The following is a 10,506-nucleotide window of genomic DNA, read 5'->3' on the forward strand; positions in this document are numbered from 1 at the left end:
TCAAAATAATGTCCCTTTAGGTTTTCCTTCATTTCCATTTTTGCACTTATGGGGTGGGGGGGAGAAAGCCTCAATTAGCCATTTTAATTAAGTCTATTGGGGGCTGAGAGAGGCAAGTGGTTCTCAACGGGAAGCCTGGGATACCTTCAGGGGTGTACACAGACCACCGGCATTATAACAAAATTCTGTTGGATGCACATGTGAACTTTTCTGAGAAGTGTCCACAGCTTTCATCAAATTCTCCTGTGTCCCTGACCAAAATTAGGCCAAAAGCCAGAGGGATTCTTACAAGTCAAGGCTTATTTATGCAAGCTCTCCTTCAAATGTGTCTCTACAATGAATTCAACCCACAGCCCTCAACAACCTGGTTTCACCCAACCGGCTTCACCCATCAAAATGAATTTGCCCACTTCAATGGAAAAAGTGAATGGGTTCAATTTTGTCAAAGGTCATGTATAATAATCATCATCTCTTTACTTCTCCATTTCCCCCATGAGGTTCTAAGCCCTGAGGCCAGAGACCCTTGCATCCCTAGCACAAAACTGCACAAGGCAAAAGCTGTTTGGACTCAAAAGAAATTCACTGTGCCTATTTATGAAACCAGATTTATTAAAATTTCTCTACAAGTCAGAAATGGTCGTCTCACAGTTCACATATATACACATGTACAGGAAGGATCTAGTGTTTCGAGCTTTCCCGGCAGAAGCCCCAGCCAGCCCAGAGTCCTTAGCCGGGTAATGTATCACAGATACAACAGTCCAGCAACCACGAGAGCATTAGTGAGACAGAGGCCTCTGTTCCCCCTCTTCTCCAAGTCCCATGATTCTGTCAAGGTAATATTGCCAATAATCATTCACATTTCACGTGGTTTTAGACACGCAGGTTATTCAGACGGACACAGACAACAAAACCAGCCTCAAAGCCAAAACAACAAAAAATATCAGACATATGTATAAAAGGTAAAATATATGTACAAAGTACACAGTACATGAGGTATACACAGCATTCTCACAATGCATGTTAGTAGTTTGCCTAGGCGTAGCCCTTAAAGATGACTGCCTGTTTTGTGCCTTTTCTCAAAATACAGTATGTTTGGTTTACCCGTTTAACCACCTGATTTCAGTACTGTCCGAGACACTGACTGATATTTCGTCTGTACTCGTTTTTTAATGCAAGTTACAGTTTCTTTGTTATGCTCTACCTGTTGGAGGTAGTGAGTTCCCAACTCTGAAAGCATTCAGAGGCTGGACTGCCAGCTGTGAAAGAAACTGAAGGGGGGATTTCTGCTTTGGGAGGTGGCAGAAAGAAGAAAAAAGTTGGACCAGATGACTTTTCAAGTCCCTTTGGACTGTGAAGTTCTGGGGCTTGCTATTCCATTCCAGATGCTGATTATACAGATGGATTCATAAACCACACCAAACTGAATTATTAACAACCCACCATGCAAAACTGCAGATGCACACACAATGCCAGAGGCAGACCACATCCACGAAGGGTTAAAGTATACTTCTGAAAGTTGGTCTGAGAATCGTCTAAGACTATCCAAAATCCACTTTCTCTGAAGTACAAAGAGGTTTAACATTTGCTCTTGGGAGAGGAGAGAGGAAAGTCTCCTTATCTTCCTCCTTCTAGACAAAATGCTCCACCCTGAGAAGGTCTTGGGAAAAAGGGAAGAATAAATGTTAACATGTTTGAGGGGAATCAAAAAACGCTAGTAGTTTCCAAGTGTTCAAATTATCTTTAAAAATCTGCAGTCTCTGTCTGAGCTCAGAGTTCCGAAATAGCCAGAGTTTGAGTCTTTTGTGACGCTTTTCCATGGTTAGCTAGTAAGTGCTTTTACAGTGAAGTGGGGGATGTTTCAAGGTCAGAAGGAAGGCATTTGTGCAAATGAGGTCTTGGCAGGAAACGGTGGAGAGTCTGGGTTCTTGGTTCACGCAGGCTCCTATGCTCCTCAGTCTGCTCCATTTCTGGAGCAGAGTCATTGGTAAATGTGAGTGTGAGGAAAGGGGGGGGTGTTAACCCAAACCAAACCAAAAAAAAGAACTTTCTAATCAGAGAAGCTGGAGTAGCAGGAGTCTAGCTACCAATGACAAATTTGAAGATGGCAGGTTTATTGGCCCACATTATTTGTCACCCTGTTAAATTATGGTTATTGCCCCAAAGGCCACTGTGCGATTCACTTCCTCTCCCTTCAGAATGTTCAAGGTCATTTCACTTGGCCACATGCTGTAGGGCATCCATACTCTCTGCCAGCTACAAAGACGCAGAAGCCCCGAATCACATAAAAGGATCGCTGGCAAGGGTTCGTTAAGAAAGGAAACAACTGTGCACGGCCGCCAATCAGAGTGTATGCTGCTGAAATCAAGTCATTCATCACAACAAATATGCGGGACGCCACGCTGAGTTCAGCAGCTACAATCTTTACACCATCACATATGTGGTTGGCACCGTGCTGAGAGGACTGTCCATCTTTAGAAATGGAAATGCCATGTGTGAGAATTATGAGGTTTCTGAGGTTTTGGGATTAGCAGAAGAAGGAACTAATGTCACTGTCCTCCTGGTACTCTGGAACAATCTGGTCGGAAGTTCCTATTTCTGCGTCTACGTACCCAGGTTCCAAGACAGACTCAAACCAGGGATGGAGCAATATCTCAGGAGCAGTGAGTCTCTCAGAAGGCTCCCGTCTCAGGAGGCTGCGAATGAGACATCTGGCTTTGGGGGAAATGTGGTCGGGAATGCAGAACTGTCCACGTCGGATTTTGGAGAAAAGGGCACTAGGGTCTGAGTCATGGAAGGGGTACCGTCCCACCAAAAGGGTGTAGAGCATCACCCCTAGGCTCCAAACGTCTGCTGCCTTCCCAGAGTAGGTTCCAGTGGTGTTCAGAATCTCAGGGCTCACGTAAGCTGGGCAGCCGTGTTTGTCTGACAGAGCATCATCTTCCCCTTTGATTATGTGTGTATCTTCTAGACTTTCCAGTCTGAGCTGGGTTCTGCAGGAGAGGAAAGAAGCCATTACTTCCAGACCAGCTGCTCTGGAAAACAAGGCCTTCCCAAGAGCAGCGCCCACGGCACTAACAGCAGAGGCCCAGGAAGTGTCAGCGACCCCTTCAGCCAGTCCGCAGGGCCCTGCCATCACCCAGGACTCAGGGTTGCACAAACCAGTACAAACTGTAACACTGCAACAAACACTTGCAGAGGATTGAGAGAGTGGCTGGGGTGGAGGGTGTGATGCAAAGCCCCAAATACCATTCATTATGCTAGAGCTTAGTAGAGATACCCTAATAGGGTTACACAATTTGCAAAGTCCACATTGTAGAAGTCAGACTGCATCAGGGGAATGCTGACCAAAAACTATCAGGAAAGAGTAGCATATCCTCCTCCATCAGGAAGGGCCCAAGCATCTGACAAGCAGATCTTATCCCTTCTCATGCTATTGCTATGTGGGCCCACATTCTGCATTACAAAACATGGAGCCCAAAGTCACTGTTACTACAAGCAGGCTGTCAGCACTCCTGCTCACATGGGTATATACACACAGAGGGAACTCTGTCTGCCTGGGCCCAGGCTGTGATAACTGTGATGGGAAAGGTGCAAGGAATGTTAATTACACTTACTGGAGTATTTAATATTGCAAAGATCGCTTAGCCTGGACAGAGAGGTTATATGAGCAGGGGCCCTAAAATGCCTGCATAAACACGTGTACACACACACACACACACACAATGCCTGCATAAACACGTGTACACACACACACACACACGCACACACACACAATGCCTGCATAAACACGTGTACACACACACACACACACACATACACACACTGCCCCTACACTAATACTCTACATGTGAAGCTGTAGATGCCTCCTTCTTTGGACCCAGCCACCCAAATCTCTTGGACCCGTCCCCCCCGACAAAGCCCAGAGCCACAGGAACCTCTCATATCTTAGAGGTGGCAGCTTCCGCTCTTCCCTGCTTCTCTGAAATAGCCCTGTTTCAGTAAGTCACTTGTTGTGAAGTTAAATGCAAACATTTGGTACTGGCTAATGGGTCAATTCCTTTTCCTCTCAAAGGTCTGGCTGTTTTTTTTTCTTCCTGCCTTCCTGTTCCCTGGAGTGTAGTATACATGTGCTAACTTCAGTATGTCCTCAGCCTGACCTCCCTGTCGTTATGTAAAATACCCATTGGTTCTGTAAACGGAAAATATGACTCAACCCCCACGGTCTGCCCCTGATTGGCTGCTGTAGTACTAAAACCCTGCACCTGTGCTGGTTACCCGACTGGCGTCAGCCGGCCATTGCTTAACCCTCGGATTGCCAAACTCCATGCACATGACATTCGCCTGTGCAATGCAGATTTCAAAAGCTGCTAAGGAGGTGTGTAAGGCATGTTTCAGAAAATACATCAACATATCAAAGGAGCATGTTCCAGGAATTGGAAACTTCTCCATTGCAAACACTGTGCTTTTCTTTGCTAATCAGCATGTTCCAGCAACTATTGCAAGGTCAAAAGCAAAGCCATGTTTCATGGCATTCAACCCTGTACTTTTTTATATGATCTGGAATTAAGGGTAAAAATGCACAGGTGCGGTAAGGCTGCATGAATAGCTACCACAAAATAATGCAAACTCACCTCTACCGTTCTAGAGCGGTATTGCTTTTAATCTTTCCACAAGGGATGTGGCCCACCTCTTAAAATCAGGTAATGTTTATCTCCTGTGGCTTCCTGAACTTTCTTGGCTGAAACCTCAACTCTGAATCTTAATGTCTCATTATTCTCTTATCAGGCTCATCATGTCCTTTATGAGGTAAGCCATGATCTATATTTAGTGACCAATTCCAGCCAACTTCCATTTATTACTCAATGTGACTATTTTCTGAAGATGTATCCAAACAAGATGTCTAAAAAGTCACCGGAAAAATGTGAAGAAAATATTGGGGCCAAGCCTGAGATGAAACAGGAATGTGGCGTGAAGGAGGATAGAAGAATTCTCCAAATATGACAGTCTAACAAGGGATACTTCTAGGTACAAAAAAAAAAACTCCACTTGGTATAAGAGAGGATCTGAAAACGTCCTTTAGGGGTCAGTGCTGGAAAGGACAGGTTGACATTTGCCCCTCAGAAAAAGTAACCTTTCTGTCAACAATAGGGAATAAACTCGATCCTGGTGTAGGGTGTAGAAGTGCAGAGGGGAGGGTAGAGATGGGGGCGATGATCCTGCCATCACACAACTCACAGAAGCACCAAGGCGTCCCCGGTCACATCCACAAGAGTGTACAACAGACCAACCAGCCACGGCTCCACAGGAGAGGATTTCTGGACACTAACTCTGGTACAACTGAGCCCTTGTGCTAAACCACAAAATACTGCACCTGCCCCAAAATGCTTAACCTGCTCCAAAAGCCACAGGAGGAATGCGAAGGCCACTCACCTCTCCTCCGTAGAGAAGACAAATTTCCTAAGCTTCAGGTCCCCCAGCACAATGGCTGACTGGTGGCAGTGGGCAACAGCGGAGACAATCTGCTTGAAAAGCCGGGCAGCCTCCTCTTCTCGCAGCCTCTTATGGCTTCGCACGTAGGAGTGCATGTCCCCAAAGTCCTTCTCAAAGAAGACGTAGGCCTTGGTTTCCCCAAGGATCACTTCCACAATGCCGGTGATGTTCCTGTGTGATGGCAGCTGGATGTAAGGCCTGATTTTGTCCTGGTAGTGTTTAATGGGAAACACCTGCAGAGAGAAGGTGACCCATTTAGGAGGCTAGAAACGCAGAGACCACCTCCCAGATCCCAGGCAGAGCTGTAGTTCTCAGTATTTGGGTTTTGGTTGACAGTCCATAATCCCCCTTGTTTCTGTCACCCTCACCTCATGCAGCCCCAGTGGACCCTAACACCCTAATACCCCTAGAGCAACATCTAGGGCTCTGGGCCAGCAAACATCCAATGGGCTGCCATATGGGTGGTAGGAAAAAACAGTCTTCTGTATTTGTTCTCACCTTTCATGAGTCCATAGCTTCCAAGAGCTAAGCCTCCAACCCCCAACCCTCTGTGGCCCTTCCTTTTTGCAGGCAAGGATGTGCAAAGTGATTGATAGAAGGACTATCCCCCCACCTCCTTGGGATGTCCAGGAGCTGAAAAGCAGTCCCTGAAGATGCATGACCTCCTGCAGACCCAAAGTGCTCAGCAGAACCAGGAATGTGGTGACTCTGCAGCCTCCAAGCAGAAGAAGGGGCTGGAGAACATGTACATCTGTCATCAGTTGGAACAGATGACTCCAAGAGACTGTGACAACGCAGCCTTAAACAACCTGCCTACAGTCTGACTCAGGTATAAGCAGCCATGAGTTAAAATTCTCACAGAAGACATATGGAATCCTCTCCATGGTTTTCTCGTTTGTTTGTTTATCCACCCCACCCCCACCCCCAGCGGGAAATGGGTAGTATCTCCTCTAAGCTGGCTGGTCTCTTTAAGAGCCCTTTGTTTAGTCCGGTTACTCATATCCTAGACTCAACTGGAAACGGTGACACACGGGCTGTCACCATCTGGATTCAGCTATTATCTGCTCGGAGGAACTGGAAGGGGTTGCACAATGGCCAGACCCACCCCACCTCTGAGGCCTAGCTTCTCTGGCATCAGCTAGAAAAATCTCTCTGCTGCCCCCCTCAATCTCATCCCACCCCCACCCCCACACACACACTCTTCCCAGAACAGCTTCTGGCCTCCGCGACCGGGAAGAAAAGATTTTTCTCCCTTTAAACGGCTTGATGAAGCCTGTGGATTCATTCCTGTCGTCCAGTAGGTGGCAGCAGCTCGGGGTGGGGGTCAGGTGAGTTGCGGAAAACCCAAGAGCGACTAGAACAGGGGTGACCCTAAGTTTCGGGTGAAAAGTTTCAGCCCGAAGGCTTCTCCAGGATGTCTGAGACGGGGGTGTGAGGCTCGCAAAGGGCGGAATATGGGAATGCTCTGCGTCTACGGGCGCTAGAGGAGCACGCGGTGGATCCTGTTTCTAGAATTTCTATCTCCTCCTGGATGAAATCCCTCCTGTTCAGAAGGAAATCGCTGACCGGAAAATAAAGACATGAATGGAAGCGAGGGTTCCTAGTGGGTGTGGGCTTTCCAATATTTCTACTCCGGGTAAATGCTCCGGTCCAGGCTGGAAGACCCCCTCAGACTGCTCTCTGGAGGGAGGGAGTTCTCGTCCCAACGCGGGTCCAAGCTGGAATCCCCAAGCCCCGAGAGCCACAGTCTTCCCCCCTCCACCACCCAGAGCTGATCCGGGGTGCCTTGAAACTCCGGCAAGGAGCTACCAGCTGCTCCAAACTCCTAGGAGGCACCCCACTGCAGGGCGTCCCTCCAGGACAAGGGGCGGGGGAGCGAGGAGAATGAGAGCAGGGGAATGGCATGGCCCTGGAATCCATTTCAATTCCACAACTTATATGGAACGCCATGCGCTAAACTGGGCGCTGAGGAAATAGTACAGAGGTAAACCAATTTAAGTGCACTTCCTCTTGACAGCGAGCCCCCATTTTATCACTCCATCGAAATCCCCTCAATCCCCAGAAGGGTGAACTAGGTCAAATAACACCTAACCGGGCTCAACTAACTTATCTGCCCCAAGCCCAAGCACTGGTGACCGCACCTGCGGCCCCTGGGCGCCGATGGGCAAGACCCCAAACACCTCCGCCTGCCACCGGCCCCCCACACCCCGCCATCCCTGCGAGGTCCCGACCCCGAGCGCCCACCTTGCAGCGCAGCTCGCGGCCGGTGTGGATGCACAGCGCCCGGGACACATGCTCGCGCTCGGCCAGAGGCAGCAGCAGGTAGTCGGCGATCCGGCTAGGCACCGGCGCGCTCCCGGAGCCGCTGCCGGCACCCGGCGCGGCGGGAGGAGGCTGCGGACTGCAGGGAGAGCCGGGGGGGCTGAGGTAGTCCGGGGGACTTGAGCACTCAGAGAGGCGCGGGCATTTGGCCGCCACGGCCGCCGCATCGTCCGCGTCCAGCAGGCGTTTGGCCGGGGTGCCCCGGGCTGCCGGGAGTAGCAAGGCCGGGCCGCGGGGCTGCGAGGCGCCGCTCATGGCAGAGCGCACGGGACCGACCCGCATCCCGTCCCAGGCCGGGACGGCCCCGGCTTTGTACGTCCCCGGATCCTCGCAGGAAGGCGCCTGGCGCTTGGCGCCGCGACTTATTCCAGCCCGCGGGATGGAGTTTACAGACAGGGCTCGGCTCGGCCCCCACGGGGGGCAAAGCAGGAGCCACTCCCGGGCGCTCACGTTGCACGCGGGAACCACTCTAGCTGCGTGTCGGGGGGTGCGGAGGCCGACTCGGGTCCCGGGACCCTCGCGGGCACCGGCTCGCGGCGCCTCGCTAGAGGCGGCCGCCGCTATTGTTGTCGAGGCTGCCGACAGTCCCAGAGGCAAAGGCGGTGGCGGCCGGCGTTCCCGAGGTCCCAAACCGCGAGGACAGTATTCTGCAGGCTCGGCGGAGCCGCGGAGCAAATGCACTTCCCCAAGCAAGAAGTCTCGCAGAGAAAGCCGGAGCAACTTTTCCGGGGCGCTCGGGATCCTGCGCGCTCCTTCGGCTCCCGGCGTGTGTGAGAGCGAGCGAGACGCGCTCGGAGAGAGTGACCGAGTGTGAGTGAGTGTGTGCGCCGCGCCGATCCCGGCCAGTGCACTCCTTCTCCTTTTCCTCCACCTCCTCCGCCTCCCGGTGACTCACGCTGTATACACACACACTCACAGGCCGGGCTGTGTAAACAGTTGGGAAGCCGGGTTGAGCAATGAGGTGGCTGCGACGACTCGGGCCCTGCCGCCCAGCGAGCAATCACCGGAGCAGTGGGGGGAGCCTGGGAGGGAGGGGAGGTGGAGCCGGGTCGGCGGGGGCAACGGGATGGCCCGAGGGCTGGGGATGCTCTCGGTAGCGCGCGTTCCGGCGCAGGTGCGGTGTCCCGAGCCGGCTTGGGCGCGCGCGCACGCCCCCCGGGCTGGGCAGGGCAGGAGGCGGTGCGCGCTCTCCAGGAGGCCCCGGGCTCAGCTCTCGAAGCCAGAGGAGGAGGCGGAGGAAAAGTTCCCGTGACGTCAGGGTCCCGGAGAAGTGGGTGGGAGGGGCGGGGCTACGGGGAGCGAAGTGACTGCTGATTGGTGCGCGCTCCCCATTCACACCGAACACAATGGACTGCGGGCGCGCGCACCACGGTTCTCTGCACCGGCCGTTCGCTGCAGACCCGCCGTTACGCCTTTTCGCCCCGGGGATCTCCCCTACCGCCCCGTGCCTCGGAACCTTCGGTTGGAGTCGTGGGCGCCGCCGAAGACAGGCTGCAGTCGGAGGAAAGGAAGCTAGGGAAGGTGATGAATTCCAGAATCAGTCATTCAACCCCCACGCAGTATTTCCGGGGAAGACCTGTGCGTGGGAGTGGATGTGGCTTTTTTTCCCTTTTCCTGCCCCCCCCCCCGAGTTCTAATCCCCAGCGTCTGTTCGCTTCCACAAATAGAACCTTCTGTTGGATGAAATAAAAGCAAACACTGGGCCTTCTGCGCTGCCTCCACCTCCACGCCCCTCCCGCGCCTGCCGCCCTCCGGGACTGCACGGAAATAGCTTCTCCAGGCTCCCAGGCCGCCCCTTCGCGGTGACTCGCAGAAAGAGCTTCCTGAGCCTGGGCCGGTGGGAAACAAAGGATGTGGGGAGCTGGCGGAAGGGGCCCACGTGGCTGCCACCGGATTCCTGCCCTTCCTTGGCCACCACACGCGCAGCAAGGTCTGGGGCCCCGGTGCCTGCCCGCGTTGCGTGGTGGGCGGGTAGGGCAATGGAAATCATTCTGGCCACCAACAGAGATAACTGCCTACACCCGGGCAACCCTGGCAGGTCTTCTGCGTGCATTCGAGCAACGTGATTTGGCTGAGCATGCATGTGTGACAGACCGTGCACAAAGTTCCCTGAAAACATAACTTCGAATCTGTCGTTTTTCTTTCTTGAGAGAACCAGGTCGGTTTGGAGTCCCTGGACACCCAACATAGTTAACTATTATCAGTCCCTGCACTTCTGCTAAACACTTAACCTAAAACCAGGTAGCCTCCCAAGGATGCATCCTGGTCTATAATAAATCTCCCTTCTTCATTCAACAAACACGAATCAAGTATTTATTAAGGGATAGATGCTAGAGGAAAATTAATACTAATAGCTAACAGTAATTGAGGCATGTAATGTATCAGGCACTGTTCTTAGCACTTCACACATACTTTGCTTTAGTTTTACAACCACCCTGAAGGGTTAATTTTTGCCCCATTCACGGAGAAAGACACCTACTAAGATTAAGTTCCTTGCTGTGGTCAAATAGCTAGTAAGTGGTGGAGCTTGCCTGCACTTAAGTGCTCTTGGGGACTCAAAGGACAGATTGCAGTACTTTGTAGAGAGAAGAGGTGAGTGAGGGACTCCAACCTGAAGAAAGCATTTGGCCTGGAGGGGTGTCGAATTGGGTGCTATGGTGAGTGGCCCGGCAAGGCCTGATGCGGGGAAGGGCA

At 52.0% G+C, this 10,506-nt stretch overlaps 1 protein-coding gene and 1 long non-coding RNA gene across 3 annotated transcripts; one reads left to right on the top strand and one right to left on the bottom strand.

The window, feature by feature from the left end:
* Positions 1-587: 587 nt before the first annotated feature.
* TRIB1 (tribbles pseudokinase 1) lies at positions 588-8,695 on the bottom strand. Of its 2 annotated transcripts, none has more exons than XM_036890475.2 (3): positions 7,735-8,695; positions 5,431-5,723; positions 588-2,990 (listed from the first exon to the last, which is right to left on the bottom strand). In XM_036890475.2, exons 1-3 carry the CDS (start codon positions 8,092-8,094, stop codon positions 2,525-2,527), a joined length of 1,119 nt encoding a protein of 372 aa, XP_036746370.2. In that variant the 5' UTR covers positions 8,095-8,695; the 3' UTR covers positions 588-2,524. The 2 variants fall into 2 exon arrangements, with proteins under 2 accessions (XP_036746370.2, XP_057353726.1); XM_057497743.1 differs by lacking the exon at positions 7,735-8,695 and adding an exon at positions 5,989-6,099.
* A 382-nt stretch (positions 8,696-9,077) lies between these two features.
* On the top strand, positions 9,078-10,102 carry LOC130682806 (uncharacterized). The gene is made up of 2 exons (XR_008996165.1): positions 9,078-9,333; positions 9,480-10,102. It is a non-coding gene; the product is annotated as an uncharacterized LOC130682806 (long non-coding RNA).
* The last annotated feature ends 404 nt before the right edge of the window (positions 10,103-10,506 follow it).

The sequence above is a fragment of the Manis pentadactyla genome, chromosome 3 (genome assembly GCF_030020395.1).
Source record: "Manis pentadactyla isolate mManPen7 chromosome 3, mManPen7.hap1, whole genome shotgun sequence".
Taxonomy (NCBI): domain Eukaryota; kingdom Metazoa; phylum Chordata; class Mammalia; order Pholidota; family Manidae; genus Manis; species Manis pentadactyla.

Bases quoted from the DNA above. Each gene is read 5' to 3' on its own strand.
- TRIB1 (XM_036890475.2), bottom strand. From the start codon at position 8,094: ATGCGGGTCGGTCCCGTGCGCTCTGCCATGAGCGGCGCCTCGCAGCCC. The intron at 5,724-7,734 runs GTGGGCGCTCGG...TTCTCTCTGCAG, and splicing joins GCCGCGAGCTGCGCTGCAAG to GTGTTTCCCATTAAACACTA. The intron at 2,991-5,430 runs GTGAGTGGCCTT...CCTCTCCTGCAG, and splicing joins GTCTTCTCTACGGAGGAGAG to AACCCAGCTCAGACTGGAAA.